General features: G+C 44.6%; 1 protein-coding gene across 3 annotated transcripts in view; it reads right to left on the bottom strand.

Annotated features, from left to right (window-relative positions):
• Nucleotides 1–16,256, bottom strand: part of PCSK5 (proprotein convertase subtilisin/kexin type 5) — a 460,872-nt gene that overhangs the window by 417,662 nt on the left and 26,954 nt on the right. For all 3 annotated transcript variants that reach the window (XM_045468528.1, XM_045468529.1, XM_045468530.1), the window contains exon 2: nucleotides 2,175–2,279. In XM_045468528.1, the coding sequence (XP_045324484.1) occupies nucleotides 2,175–2,279 (105 nt within the window). The remainder of the gene's footprint in view (nucleotides 1–2,174; nucleotides 2,280–16,256) is intronic.

Below are 16,256 nucleotides of genomic sequence, written 5' to 3'. Positions count from 1 at the left end.
GGGAGCTGGAACAGGAGAAATAACGTAGCACACGTCCCTCACACCTGCTCCCCCACCCCCCACACTGAACAGCACCGTAATGTGCTGAGTTTCCCTGAAGGCGACTGTGGAGGCCTGCGGTGACTTCTCCTAGGGCACAACTACATCTCCAAATCCCCAGAGCCTGACCCAGGGCCTGCCATATACTAGAGGCTCAAGAAATGGCCAATGAATGAACGAACGAGCTATAAGAAATATCTGCAAGAAACTGTAAACAGCCCCCAATTTGAGGTACCCCACGGGTCCAGTTGGTAAGATTGCGGCCTCTCGTATAAACAGCTGGGTAGGAACGAGGGCAGGAGGCATCAGAATAAAGAGTTAGGTATGGTTCTCCCAAGGGGTGTTCTTTTTATTGAGGAGGAAGGGGAATTGAGCATGTCCCCGAGAGCTGGCCTGAGATGGCCCTACCCCTTTGGTCTCAGTGAGGAAGGGCATACATTCCGGGTGTGATGTGGGCCAGCATCCAAGGTCTCTATCGGATCCCGCGTAAGCTATCCGATGCACTGAGATAAGAGGAAAGGAAGACCAAGATTTCCCAAGATAACACTAGAGTCTGAAACAACTCCACATTCAGTAAATCCTTCATTATGAACACAATGCCTCATTACATTCTGTTCTTACCTCCCAACCCAGCTCGTATTTGGTTTCTCAAATTCACACTGACTACACACATGAGCTACGAAATTGGAATCATTTTAATTACTGAAGTTCAAGAAAGCTTCAAGAAAGTTGGTTAGCAGATGAGAAACGTGACTCTGCTTCAAAAATTTAGCTAATTCAAGAACGTCCCAACAGACTGCTTTTCCAGAGACGTTCAATTCTGAGTAGAGATGAAGGGAGGGGGACAAAAAAATTTACAATCCTCAGGCCACCGGACTGCAAGTCTTAGGAGCTGTTCCTATAACCCAAAACTGGGTTACAGAAAATTGGGACCTACAAGAAATGTGCTTCCTCGAATCACCGAGATGCAATTTCATGATCACGGACGCCGGGTGATTCTATTCCAGAAACAAATTAAACAAGGCGAACCATGGCACCTGGCAGAGGGCAGGACTTCCAGTGGCAAACACGATTTGCATGTTAATTCAAATAAGGACTTCTTGCTCTAATAAGGGATACAATTTTCGCAGAATCTCTAGGCGAGACCTGCTACTGCTCACGTGTAGGGACTTGTTCGCCAATTTATTTGAAAATGAGCTCATGTGGCAAAACATAATGGGGGAAGGAAACCTTCCTAATCAATACAAAGTCACCAGTGAGCCCACAGAGGACCCAGGGCAGGCTGGTACAGCTGCTCTCTCCTCTGCTTTTCGCCTGCCACGTCTGGGGGGCCAAGCAGCTCCCTCTCGGAGTCAAGGCCTTTCTGTAACTTAATAAGGATGGGTATGTAACGCACCCTGAGTTTCAGCGGCCAGTGACTACTTTGTTCCTAACATCCTTCAGCTTCCTACCTCCCAGCGCAGAACCATCCCACCTCTCTAGAATGGAGTGGGAAAACGTGGACATATCACACCTCCTTCTACGTACTTGCAAGGGGTATGTTGTCTGTATAACCCAAAAGGGCATAGACTAAAGACAACGCACAAGAAAGACACCTGACGAGCCCTCCCTCAAGGGCAGGAGCCGGCTTCTATCCCTTCCATGTTCAGTGTCCTTCCTGTCCCAGACACCGGGTGGCCAATGGCACGGCTCTATCAATGCCAGCTGAAATTGTGAGGATCCATGGCGACCTGAGGCCTGACCTACGGATTCTGTTAGAGACCCCGCTATGGAGTCCGGATAGGACCCCAGATCTATGTGAGACTTGTTACAATGGTGTGGAATTTTTATTCTTTCAGTACTTCTGAATCAATCAGTATCTCCTCCCACCACACTCCTCCCTTCTCCGGGAGAACCCATCCTTATGATCCCCCTCGGCTGTTGTACCAGTGTTTTACGGCAACGGCATATTCCGGGGCAAATCAAGCCATCGTCTATGTTTGTCTGAAGAGGAAGCCAAGACAGTGGACCAAAGGACAGCATGGCAGCTCTTGAAATTTGAACCTTCACGCTGGTCATCAGTTCCCAGTGTGATATTACCAATGAAAAATGCAGAAGCTTTGCCTCTTGGTCCCCACCCAACTGGTTCTTCTTACCTTTGGTTCCATTGAAATGAAACTGTGGGTTCCTCTGCTCGAGAGAACTGACCTTTTAATCGTCCTGCTATGATAGAAATGGTAGTAGTCCTTCAGGGCTCCGATCTGCAAAGACAGGAGGGGAAGAACAAAAAGGAGTTAATGGAGTTCAAGGGAGTCTGCTGTTTTCCTGTTTTTCATTACAATAAGAACACAAAACAAAAAAGAAAAAAAGGCCCATAAATTATGCAGTTGTCTGCTATGCTTAAATGTTACTTGAACCTTGGTGATCACTTTTCAAAAGAAGGACATGTGATATGAAATGGAGTGTCCTTGAGGCAGGGACTGCGGAACTAAAGATTATAATGGGGCAGCTTAGCCTCTCTGTATCTCCCTTTTAATGTTTAATTTATATGCAGCATTTTAAGTAATTCTATATCCATTTATATCCAAATGTGGGAAAGAGAAAAAAAAAATCAAATAGCTATCTGGTTATAAAAACACATCGCGTTCTGTTTGCTGCGAGAAATGTACAACGAGGGACCTTGTTAGATTATTTATATCATCAATTTGAAACAAGTCCTGAGCAGTTGGTCATTCACAGAGAAAACACCACTTGGTTTGTTTCCCGACTTAAGTAGACAGTATAAATACATAGCGGTTATTCATTTACTGCAAAACTCAAAGTCGGATGGCAGTTTCTAAAACAAGACAAAGATCACAGACCCTACCTATCGACTAGGCATCCCGTGCAAAAAAACAGTTTGGTCCATGTTATCTGCGTCCCTTCTTTAACAAATTCATCTTCCCATTTGTGTACCCTTTGTTTAGTTAAAAAGTTAGGTCTGTTCAGGATAGCTCTGAAAACGAGTCACTGTCCCCTTGAGGCAAACAAACAAAATCCCAGGCAGTCATTGTCCCTCAGCAGATTATAAGATACGGATCACATACATGGAAATTGAACAATACACCAAACGAAGACAGAAGAGTTTGGCTCTCATTCCGGCTGACACAGCTCAGAAGTGGTTTCTTGGCTCAATCCCATGTACTCGCTATGTTTCCATTTCCATTCTTACAAAACTTGAGGTTGGACTAGTTAATTTCTAAGACCACCGCAGCTCTCCAAGTCCATTCTTTGACACTGACCCCCTCCCCACCTTTTTTTTTCCCCCTTTGGGTAATTACATCCAATGTCTATTTCTCCAGAAGACCATGGCTCTGCCCTAAAAGAATGACCATCAACAGGATATTTTCCAACTAGGACAATTCAAAAGTTGGGCTTTCTTAATTAAAAAAAAAAAAAAAAAAAAAAAAGTCTTTGGTCCCGCTTTATTTTTCCAGATAAAAGGTTTATTTTTTTTTTTTTTAATTTTCTTCCTTCCATCACATTTTCAATTATCCACTGCACCCCTCTAGTAGGGATGATCAACCCAACTACTGCACCATTTAAGAGTCATGCCTTCACTGGGACTTCATGCTCTAACTTAAGGTCTCTAATCATTATTAGATTTGACAATTTGAAGTCACACATTTTTAACTCACAGGGAAACTGCCCAGATGTACCCAGAAAAGATCGTGGACTCTGTCTGAAGCAGCAGCAAGCAATGAGGGGGAGGGCCCAGATGCCAGCCTCAGTCTCCAGGAGTGTTTCAAGGAGGGATTTATGAGCCAATCTTAAGATTCCTGAGGACTAAGGGTAGAATTCACAATGGGCTGTGTAATCCTTTATAAGAAAATCTTAAAATCCCAAGAAGCTTAGAGCTTTCATCTCATGTAGCTTTTGTCAAGAGTGCTCCTTGGGTAAACACAGTAGTTCTTGAGGAAAGGAACAGAAAATCTTTGAGGAAGAACGTTACACAGAACCTATCGCCAACGTGAAAAGGGTCAGTGAGTTCCAGACCATGGCCATGCAACTATAATGGAAACGCTTTGATTATAGGAAATAACTGAACTCAATTGAACTAGTAAACTCAAATATGGATGAAATATACCCTGAAAACATATTCAGATCCATTATGGCCTCGTTGGTAAAGACTGGAATCCCGGCCTTCTGTAAGGTGTATGAAGCTGGAAAACAGAACCCTTGTCCTCGCTTCGCTTGCTCTGGGATATTAGATACATCACTTAACCGTTTTGGAGCCTTCATTCCTCAACTGTCAAATAAAGACACAGGTGGCATAGTGGACAGATACCGGGTGTCAGAGTCAAACGGGGGATAAAAAAAATGTTTATGGGTGAGTGTGGTTATAAGGACTGAATGTAGTCACACAAGCACTGCCTGGTCAAGCCACTGCCTGACACACAGCGTCACATTACCACTCTCCCTTTCAACTTAAATATAAGTCCTACGTTCTCTCACCTCCTATCCTGCAATTAATCCCTTGCCTCTATCCCTTGGTCAGAATTCCTCTTGGTCTACCCTAGTATCACCTCTTAAATTCCCTTACGTAATTGGCAAAAGTCAAAAGGTCTGATGATACACTCTCGGCGAGGACGTAGGCACAAATGCGGCTTGCGTAGGATTGGTCAAGAACAAGCCCTGAGACAACCGTTTGGAGAGCCACTTGGTGCTATCCATAAATTATAAGCTATACCTAACCTTTGGCCCAGGCTTTCCACTTCTAAAATTTATTGGACAGATACGGCCACTTATGTCTGAGAATGGAGGTTAGAGCAAAGTTTGTAAAGCAGAACAACACAAACAACTCAACAACGAGCTATAATCGATAGGTCGAAGGTAGTAAAGGGAGAGAGAGAGAGAGAGAGAGAGAGAGGGAGGGAGGGAGGGAGGGAGGGACAAAGAGGGATGGAAGGAAGGAAGGAAGGAAAGAAAGAAAGAAGGGAGGGAGACAATAGGACCCAATTTTTGTAGACCAAAGAAGGAATCTGAATTACGTATATGCTTATGAGTAGAGGATGTTTCAGGAAGAACACTCGAACTGCAAAGAGGGCCTTTCTTATTCTCGCCGTTTATGCGTGTGCGTTATTTTTTAATGAACAAAAACGATTTAAAAATGAAAGAAATCACACAAATACATTAAAGGGCACATACTCAAATCCCACCTTCTTTTCCGGGGATGAATGTGCTCCCCAAAGTCTGCGTGCCCGGTACAAGAGCCGCGTTTATGCGGGCCATTGAATCTCTCGGGCGGTAAGCTCTATTTTGTCTCCACCTTTCAGGGCTTCTGTTTCCTCGGGAGAGTGGTGCAATGGTGTTCGGGGACTGACTGATGTCTCATTTATGGAATGCCCACCATGCACCAGGCAACTGACCGCTCTTGTACACGTTGTCATATTTAACTTAATGCTCCCCAGGAACCCTGGGAGATAAATCTCATCCCTCTAATTGGATGAAGGAGGTCATCGAACCTCTGCCCGTGTGTATACAGCTAGCACAGTGAGGTGGGAAAACGCAAATCCCTGTTCGATGTCGCGCATCGGGGTGAACCCAGGTAGTAGGGTGCATCCTAGAGGTGGGTTCACCCCCCCCCATCCTTCCGGTGAGTTCTCCTACACTGTGGAGCTAAAAAGCTAGACTCGGTGCAGCTGGGGTTCTGATGTGACTAAGGTTCTGCCAGTCAAAGACAGACCACGGCATCGTGGGGCACGTGCTCGGAGGCATTTACGTGCGTGGCCGTAGGGGTGGAAGGAGTCTCGACGTCTTGGCCGCCAGCTTTCTGCGCATCCGTGCCGCCCGTCCCATTTTCCGGACAAACTGGTAAGAGATCGTAGGAGACCTACAGCGGCAGCAGCGGGAAGCCTCCCCGTTCCTCGGCGTTTTGTTGAGGATGAAGCGGCAACTCTTGCCAAGGTCCATTCCATGACGTGGCTGTGGGGGAACGATTCTGAACACGTGGCCTTCTCGACCGGTTCTGCAAGCTACTTAATAGTCTCTACTGAGATGCCTTCCCAGGTAGAACCACTGGGTCCCGTCGTAGGCTTCCTACTAACTCTTAAAACTGGACCGATCAGAACTTCTGAAAACGTAGCCATCCCCTGACACACTCTTGTACAACTTAGAGCCCCTCCGAGTCACGTTCCTCTTGAGTCACGGGCTATGGGGCACCCGTCAGCCACAGGCCCCTGGATGACTCACTTTGTCTGTTCCCACCTCTTGTTCGAGGAATACACCTGCTTCTGGTCTTCTCAGAGCCACATGCACCAGATCTCCTCTCTCAACTCTGTGTTCTACAACAGCAGCCGGAGCGACGCCCCAGAAGGCAAATGTGGCTGTGCCACACGTCAGTACACCTGCCTACATGTTGTAGGGGCTTCCCTCTGCTGTGAAAAGAAACCTTGAACGCTAACGAAGAATATAGTTTATACAGTAAAGCAGAGTAATCCTATCATAGTAACATCTATGCTCTGCCCGGAACTATTCTACGTGCTTTGCCGTGCTCGGTGAACGAAGACCATCCTCCTACTCCGACCTGCGGGGCCTGCCTAACCCGGCTCTCTGGCCTCAGCATGGGTCACACGGGCTCTCGGTTCCCTGGACTCAGGCTGCACTGGCCTCTTCAGCTCCCTGTGTCAGACCTGCTGCTCCCTTGACCTGCCGGACAAGGAGCCCCCCTGCCTCCTCCCTCTCCTCCTTCATCTGTCACCCCAGGTAGAAAGTCTTTAAAACCCCCGGGCCAGGGGCGCCTGGGTGGCTCAGTTGGTTGAGCGTCCGACGTTGGCTCAGGCCATCATCTCGGGGTTCGTGGGTTCGAGGCCCACACTGGGATCCTCTGTCCTCCTCTCTCTCTGCCCCTCCCTGCGCAGGCTCACTCTCTTAAAGATAAATAATTAAAAAAATTTTTTTTTTAAAAACAACCCCCCCCCAGGCCAGCTAAGCTCCCACCAGCTCCCAGGATCAAAAATATACGCCCGTAGTTATACCTCGATTAGAACAATTATCTGTTCAACGTCTGTGCTCCCAACTCTATGCCTGTATGTTCCAAGGAGATGGAGACACAACCACGGTGCTTACCATTCTGTTTCCAGCTGCCAGTACACGGCTCAACACAGAATAGGTTCTCGGCAAAGACTACCGATTGACGACGTGAACATCGGAAGCCTTGAGCTGCTAACGTCGCACACGTTAGAGCTAGAGCTGATTCAAAATCTCTGGTATAACAGGACCATCAAATTAAGGCTGGTTTCAGCAGAAATAATTTCATGCCACCTTAACTGCCAAGGTTATGGTGCGGAAGGTGATGCAGGCTGAGACGTCTCTATGCTGTTTTTGTTTTTGCAAGACAACGGCTGACGAGCAGTGTGCATTAGTTCAATCATTCTCCATCATTCGAACAAAGTAATCTGTCGCCTTTCAGAGGGACACACATTTTAAAATCTAAACATATAGATTTAAAAGCATGTTTGTGTCTCTTTTCTATTAATATGCATGTCCCTTATTGGCAAGAATTGTGTCTTTTATATTCTTTCAACGGCACTGAGCACGCTGAGGGCATTTAATAAACATTAAGAAGAAAAATGTCATAACACGTTGGGAGTTATTCAAAAGAAAGACAGAGTATGAAAACAGAGCAGTAATGTTATCTATAAGCAGGCATTCCATCTAGCTCCTCCAGGGCAACGTAAAACAAAAGATGACTGTGTTTATCTGTCATGAAATACCAACAAGGGCTAAAACAAGAAACAATATATAACTAACAAAGGGGCATTTTATAAATAAATCAGAAACCATAGGTGTATAAGGAAGTATAAAATCAAGAGCAGAGTCACCAAAGCTCAACCTTTTCCTTAATCCCACCAAAAAGGAAGGAGAATAATTCCTTCCCTCTGGCCCCTCTCAAGCTCCTTTTCTGTGCAGTCACATACACACACTCTTCCCGGCCTAGGAACATAACCCTATTTGACACTAAGTTGATAAATTTGATCTTTTGTTCCCAATTCTGTCAAGCATTTGTGCCTTTTCTTCTTTAGTGGAAGCCTCTCACCCTTGCTCCCAGAATTTCCCTAACGTGACCCTCTCTCAAACCAAACTGCTCTTAGAAAAGTTTTTTTTAATAAACCATTTTATACTAAAGTGTAAATGACTGATAAGACTCAATGTCTTAGTTCTTCCAGGAACAACTGAATTTGATCAGAAAATCAAAACTGAAGCCAAATAAATGAGTCCGTTATATCTATAACTTTAAAAAACAAACACTGTCAGACAATGATGGGAGGGTGATTGGAGGGTTTTTTTATTTTCTGCCAACAAGAGAGAACCTTCCAGGTGTCCCTAAATGCTTATGTCACAAGTAAGCTATTGACTTCTGAGCAGAGGGCTAGGAGCCAGAAGACCCATATTTTATCGTGACTTTGACCCCATTGAGCAGCTGTGCAGCCTTTCTGAATTCATTCACCACCAACAGTCTCCCCTGTGCTGTAGCTAAGGTCCTCTCCAGTCTAATGACATTTTTTATATACTCCAGGCATACAGTTTGCAAATTTTTCATATACAGTTCTAGAGGGTGAACAACCATGCTCAGGACTGAGTTGTTTCCAGGGACATGGAACTTTTCAGCGCTTAACCTGAGACAACTCCCCATCAAACCTGGTCACCCTGGTCACGAAGCAGTCATGTCAAGGACCCTATGGTCACCTTCATGAACACTGTCTCCCTTGTTCTCCCCTCCTGCCCTCTCTAATTTACAGATTTCCCCAAATTCTCAACTCCCTTTTGAAAGGTAACTGGCCCCCATTCTACACACTTTTTTAAACAGGCAAGAATTTGAAAAGACATTTCACAAAAGGAGATATGCAAACAGCCAATGAGCATGTACAAAGATGCCCAAACGCTAATGAAAATCATAATAGTTCTGTACGCACACACAAATGCCTACAGGTTAAGGACAGACAATACGATGCTCTAAGATTGTGGAACACTGTAACTCTCACCCGTAGCTAGTGGGAGTGTAAAACGGTCCAATATCTTTGGAAAATCGTTTGGTAATTTCTCACGAAATACACATCCTCCTTATGAACCAGACATTCCATTTCTGGGTATTTACCCAGAAAAAAAAAAAATGAAATTCTACTTTGAAACAAAACTGATACAGGAATGTTTACAGCAATTCTCTTAATAATAGCCCCACGCTGGAAACAATGCAACAGGTAAATGGTAACACGTACATGGAAAATAAATTGTGGTATATCCCCATAGCGAGATGCCCAGCCATAAAAAGGAGCAAACTACTGGTGTATGCAACAACGTCGATGAGTTTCCAAACCTCACGCTGATGCAGAAGAAAGCTTCCTGCATAATGCCACTGGTATGAAATCCTAGGACTATGTCAAACTATGATGATAGGAAACGGATCAGCGACAACCTAGGCGTGGAGCTGGGACTGACTGGGAAAACCTGGAGAAATGGGGAAGGTTGGGAATACTCTGTATCTTCAGTACGGTGATAATGACATCAGTGGTAAGTGCTTAGGTGAGCTGGAACGAGTTCGTCGTAGGCTTACGATCTAATTTCACCTCTCCCCAACACCCTGCTCAATGACATCACACTTGTGACTTGAAATCAACAAGGACGGAAGTATTAACGTATCAGGAAAAATTGGCAAAGACTACAAAATTAGGGCTTCTTTTCCTCTGGAAGAATCACTTGCTTAGTATTTATCAGCACATCACGGGGTACACAGATTTGTCAACACTCATCCGACCTCCTACAAAAATGGCTGCCCTGGGGGGGGGGGTACGTCAATGATACGTCAACGACGTTGATTTCAGAAGTTATAAATTTCCCTCTACGGATTTCTGGTGCACTCTCTCCCATCTGCGAGATGACTTACGGACTGGAAAACTTAAGAACCAGTTACCTGGGGCTGGAATTCACCTGTCAGCCCACATCTCTTCCCCCATTCAGGTGAGACAGAGAAGAACCAAGTGGCAAAGCCCACAGGTCTTACTGACCAACCAACCCCTTTCCAAGGTTCCGCGTGGAAAGGCCCCAAACGTCAACGTGCTGAATTCCATTTACAATTACAGAAACAGCAACTAGATAAACTGCTTCTCCTTCATGTAAATGTTTTCTCCGGTGCCTCTTTTGTGCTTCCCCAAGAATATTAAAACATCTGCAATAATTTGCCTCCTGTGTTCCAGACTCTGTGACATTTAAAGTAGAACCTAAGAGAAGGTGGCCATGACTGCTTTCCCCCAAGTCACCAAGAACACGCCAACCTCAGGGTCTTTGCACTTGATTTTCCTTTGCCTGGAATCTTCTAAATCTGACACACATCCTCTCTGCTTTCAGATCTTTGGCCCAATGCCCCTTTTCAGGGAGGCTTTCACGAACCACCTGATTTAAAACTGCCATCATGCCCTCCAGCATAGCCCGCCCCCCCTTTCTTACTTTTCCCTGTAACATTTAACACCATTAATGTACATTATTTTTATTTATCCCATTTGTTATTGGTCTTCCCCCGTTGGAATATTAGCTCCATAAGGGCAGGATTTTTTTTTTTTTTATTTCACTGATAGATTCACCTTAGCTCCTCTTAACAGTGCTAGGCTTATCCAACAAATGTGTCGAATGAAGGAATGGCCCCTGTCCTTGGGGTAATCAAAGCCAGAGGGAGCATGTCTCTAAACCTTTGGGAAAGTTTCTTGCTCATTTCTTTCTAACCCCTTCTGTGACAGAACATTAACATATAATGTAACATATGCTTTACGCTTACTAAATGTTGCATGAAGGAAGTCCCCACATGTTAAACGTGTCTGAGAATTGAGAATTTCCCGCTCGCCAAAGTCTGCCTTTATATTTCTCAGTTCCCTCCCTTGTCCCTTCATAGTCAATGACCTCGCGGACTCACTGAACAAAAGCGATACTTACAACAAGGCTGTTGAGTTCATTGACTATTAAAGAAGAAGGTAAGTAAATGCAGAAACCTGATGAACCGCTAATATTTACGGAGTGCAAACCCAGGCATTACTGCGCTGGGTCCTCGCCACCCCACAGTAGGAAGCAAGTGCCATGATTTCCATGTTACACGCGAGAAACAAGAAGCCTACAAAGTTCAAGAGCTTGCCTAGGGCCACACAGCTGGCAAAGCGTGAAGTTCAGGGGGATCCCGGGTAGCCTCACTCCACAGCATCTGTTCTTAACTCCAAAAGATGTTTTTTCTGAGGATGAATTTAAAACCATAGCTACCCAGAGATCTCAATTACCCAGAAGACTGTGCTCTTAAGAGCTGTACACAAAGGGGATGTTTCCTAGGGATATTTCTATCCCCTTCGAGCAGATGCAAAAGCAACTTACGTTAAGTATCTCCATGTGAGAAAGTATCTTTAAGGCGTACCCTTCAGGCTGAAGTTCAAGGGCCATTCTAAGTTAAACAGTATTGTCTGGCACCATATATCTTCGATACAATTGCACTGGCCACGGAGTGCTACAAAATAACATGAAGGGTATCTTTCTTAGGCTTTCGTTTCGAAAATCAGAGACCCCTGGTGATGTCTTCCTAAATCCCTTCAAGTTCAGGCTCAGCATCTGAGCTCTTCAGAGAGCTCTTCAGAAAATGGCGTTAGGGCACATGAATTCAGAGAGGAGGCACTACCATATATATGCATATTTTTCAATCAGGGTGCTCAAGGAAAGATGAGTCATCTGTATGATTTCAGTGCAACGTTCTAAGATAGGCAGGCACGTGATGGGTTGAAGGCTGTCCCTGGCCCAAATGTGCGCATCCCAATTCCCAGAACCTATGAAGACGTCACCGTACGTGGCAAATAGACTGTGCAGCTGTGATAGAGCATTCTGAGACGGGGAGATTGTCCCGGGTTATCAGGGTGGGTCCAATGTAAACACAGGCGTCCTTATAAGAGGAAGGGAGCCAAGTCAGACAAGATGTGATGGTGGAAATAGAGGGTCAAAGAGAGAGACGGGAGCACAGATCAGAGACGGGCGAGGGGAGAGAAAGAAGGAGAAGAAGACAGAGGGTTTCGAAGATGCTATGCCACCGGTTCGGAAGGTGGAAGAAGGAGCCACAAGCCAAGGAACGCGGATGGGCCTCCAGAGGCTGGAAATGAGTCTTCCCTAGACTCTCCAGAAGGAATGTGGCTCTGATGACACCTTCACTCTAGGTTAGGACTTCTGGTCGTCAGGACTGTGAGATAACACATTTGTGTTAAGTCACGAGTCTGTGACTATGTGTCACAGGAGCAATAAGAAAGTACTACAAGCTAGAGCCAGTACCTGGGTAGGCATCCAGTGAGAAGCAAAGGAAATGAAACCAGGGTCTATTAATTTTTGGTAATTTTGTGGACTCTCTGGGTGTTCAATGATCAATTTCCAAAACACTGTACCAATAGAATAACGGTTTAATATTGGCCCAGCACTGGGGCGCCTGGGTGGCTCAGTCGGTCGAGCGTCCCACTCGGAGTTTCAGCTCAGGTCACGACCTCATGGTTTCATGAGTTCGAGCCCCGCGTCGGGCTCTGCGCTCACGGTGCGGAGGCTGCTTGAGATTCTCTCTCTCTCCCTCTCTCTCTCTCTCTCTGCCCCTCCCCCACGCACACAGTCTCTGTGTCTCTCAAAATAAATAAATAAAACTTAAAAAATATTAAAAAAAAAAATACTGGCCCAGCGCTCTGCTAAGCTCTGTATTAGCACTATCAAATTTAATCCTCAAAAGAAAACCAAGAAATAACAAAACTGAAAACCAAGATAAAGCCACTTGCCCAGCAAAAGAGAACTAGCAAATGGCTGGTTTTTTCAAAGCCATTGCGTAGCTAACACTACTTATAACCGAAGCTACCACTTACGGATGCTTTCCTAAATTCTCTCCTATCTTCCCAACAAAGGGAGAAGACTTATTCTCATTTTACGGGGCAGGAAGTGGAGTCGAAACACAAGAGAAGATGAGTTACACGCTCAGACGAGAAAGTGTGTGACTCCAAAACTCTAAGCCTTTTCTCCAGCACTTTAACTTTTCCTTAAAATGTATCCAAAGGGTTCTGTTTTACCACTGATTGAATGGGCACGCTCAGATCCCACCTCCTTGCCCTCACCAATACGAGGCCTGATTGTTTTATTCTAAAGCTACCTGATCAGCAGAGTGTGGGACACTCTAGGTCCCTGGAGTTCATCTTAAAAGCAAGTAATCAAAAACATCTTATTACGAATCCCGAGCAAGCAAGAAACAGACACAATTTCACAAAGGAAATGCGAGACAGAGAAAGCAGAGTAAGCAGCAAATGTTCCAGTTTCAAGTGAGAAACCTACAGTCGGCCCCACCAGTCACCCGCGACACGAGACTTGCCTCACAGCAAATCGCAGAATATCAGAATTGGAAAAAACACCATAGCAGGATTTTAATCCGACTTACCCCACTGGACGCGGAATCCATTCTTCAAATGGAGCACGCGTTTCCTGGGGTAGCCTATTTGTCAGACACATCTTCCAGAGAAGTAGCCTAAGTCCGCTCACGACTCCTGGTCCTAGCCTGTGGGGCCAGGCTGGGAAGGTCATCTGGCCACCCAAGTTTTTCCTTTTTTTTTTTTTTCCCTCACGCACCACGTCTTCCCTAAGGTCTTGCTTTCCCCAGACAAGCCAACACGTATAACACGTCCCCAGAAAATGGAGCCCAGAACACAACACACGTCAATTCCCCATAGGATGCAGGCAGGCTGCCGTCCACGATCCCATGACTTCCCTTGGTGAGGTTCTTCTAATTAGAAGTAGCTTAACATTGAAATATTTGTTTTCGGTTTGAGAATGAACTTGGCCCACTGAAAAAAAAAAAAAAACATCCTCAGAAGCCCTTTTTAATGTGATTCTCCTCCGGTCTGCATTTTAATTTCTGAAGTGCAAATGTGAATGGGAAAGTTGAATGCCATTTTCTATATTCTACTCCATACGTTGATAGCCTGCCGAGACATTAATGCATTTACTGAGTGTGTACAATATGCTAGGCACCGATCCAGAGACACTGCAGATAGAGTAAACAAAACAAAGTCTCTACGAAAATGTAGCTAATTTTCTGACTTGACTCCGCAACCCCGCTGTGTCCACTGCAAGGTTGAAAGTGACGTCTTCTTTGCTCCATCAGAATATTTCCCTCAAAGGAACTCAATTTTTCATATTAGTATATGAGATAAGGACTGGGCTCAGCATCCAATATACATACACCGTGTTTGCAGCAGCTCTTCAAGAATGAACTGTTAATGGCATTAGGCTTTTATTTCCTTCGATCCATGTGGGTCCAAAATGAGTAATTACGTCCTTAACGTAAAACAATCCTTGTATATTCCTCAGATAAGAACATTCATTACTGCTATTTAGAGTCTGCTATTTTTTTTTACCAAGTTTTTAAAACCCCATCTGTAAGTAATTTCTGGAGAAACTAAAAGAAGTTATTGTTTAATATTTAACCTATTCCACCTGCTTGTAAGCCACACATCACACACCCACAAAGGAAATAGAGGGTCCAAGAGAGGCTGAGAGAGACAGAGCACACAGAGCCTGCAGTTAGGTCTAAATTCTTTTCATTACTGATCACCTTAGCCGCTTGAATCCGACTTATAGGGAAACAAACAGAAAACAGCCTATCTTTTGATAGTGAGAAACATGTCTTCAGTTACTGCTGGAATGGTAAATTTTCCCTTTAGATTCAGCGCTTCTCAACTTCTGTTATACATGAGAATATATGGGATATATAATCTGTTATACGGGCACCACAAAAAATACTAACGTTAGGTCTCCCCACACCGACCCCAGAGATTCTGATTTAAGAGTCTGAGTTAAGGGGCGCCTGGGTGGCTCAGTCGGTTAAGCGCCTGACTTCAGCTCAGGTCAGGATTTCGCGGTGTGTGGGTTCGAGCCCCGCGTCGGGCTCTGTGCTGACAGCTCGGAGCCTGGAGCTGCTTTGGAGTCTGTCTCCCTCTCTCTGCCCCTCCCCCACTCATGAGCAAGTGTGCGCTCTCTCTCTCAAAAATGAATAAACGTTAGAAAAAAGCGAGAGAGAGAGAGAGAGAGTCTGAGTTAAGACCAGCGTTATCAGTATTATTTTTAAAAGAGCTTTCTAGGTGATTCTAATGTAAAACCAAGGTGAAGAATCACTATTCTAATCCATGCATGTCATTCTGCAGAAATAGAATGATCTACTCTGAGTCCAGCGGTCTCCATTCAAATATTCCTATCTAATTAATTAAAATTCGTTTAAATGAGAAAAATCTCTAATTACTTTGACTTCAGTACCACTGTAAATGGCATGTTCTGTTCGTTGATTCATGTCTTTAATTATTTCAAAAGCCCTCCTCGCCTTCAAAAAAAAAAATTAGAACTGTATTTAGTATAACCAGATTTAGAACTCCTGATATTTTATTATATTGGTAAACAGAGGCTATTTTGAGCTCTGCGGCATTTTAAATCACACGTTTTGTTCTTAAAAGGGAAGATTCTGAATCTTTGAAGGGCGTGAGCATTCAAAACACGTGATAGAGCCTACGTATATTCAGGACCCTTGATAGCTTTGTCATCCTCAATTAAAAAAAGAATAAGTTGCTAGCAATGTCACAACCCCAGATTTCAAGACCTACTCCAAAGCTAAGTAATCAAAACAGCATGGCACCGACTCAGAAATTGACACACACATCTATGGCATGGAATAGAGAGCCCAGAAGTAAACCCACAACTACATGGCCAATTAATCTATGACAGAGGAGGTAAGAATACCCAGTGGGGAAATGACAGTCTCTTCAACACATGGTGCTGGGAAAACTGGACACCACATGCAAAAGAATGGAATCAGACCACACACAAAAGTCAACTCAAAACAGACTGAAGATCTGAAACTATAAACCTTCTAAAAGAAAACATAGGCTGTGATGTTTTGGATATTGGCCTTAGCAACGTATTTATGGATATGTCTCCTCAGGCAAAAGGAAACAAAAGCAAAAATGAACTATTGGGGCTACACTAAAACAAGATGCTTTTGCACAGGGAAGGGAAGCATCCACAAAACAAAAAGGCCACCTACTGAATTTGCAAATGATCGATCTGATAAGGGCCTAACAGCCAAAAGATACAAAGAACTCACACACGCAACACCAGAAAAACCAACAATCCGATATAACAATGGGTAGAGGACCTGAAGAGACATTCTTTCC

The sequence above is a fragment of the Leopardus geoffroyi genome, chromosome D4, assembly GCF_018350155.1.
Source record: "Leopardus geoffroyi isolate Oge1 chromosome D4, O.geoffroyi_Oge1_pat1.0, whole genome shotgun sequence".
In the NCBI taxonomy this organism is placed as follows: Eukaryota; Metazoa; Chordata; class Mammalia; order Carnivora; family Felidae; genus Leopardus; species Leopardus geoffroyi.
This window is presented reverse-complemented; position numbering and strand designations above follow the sequence as displayed.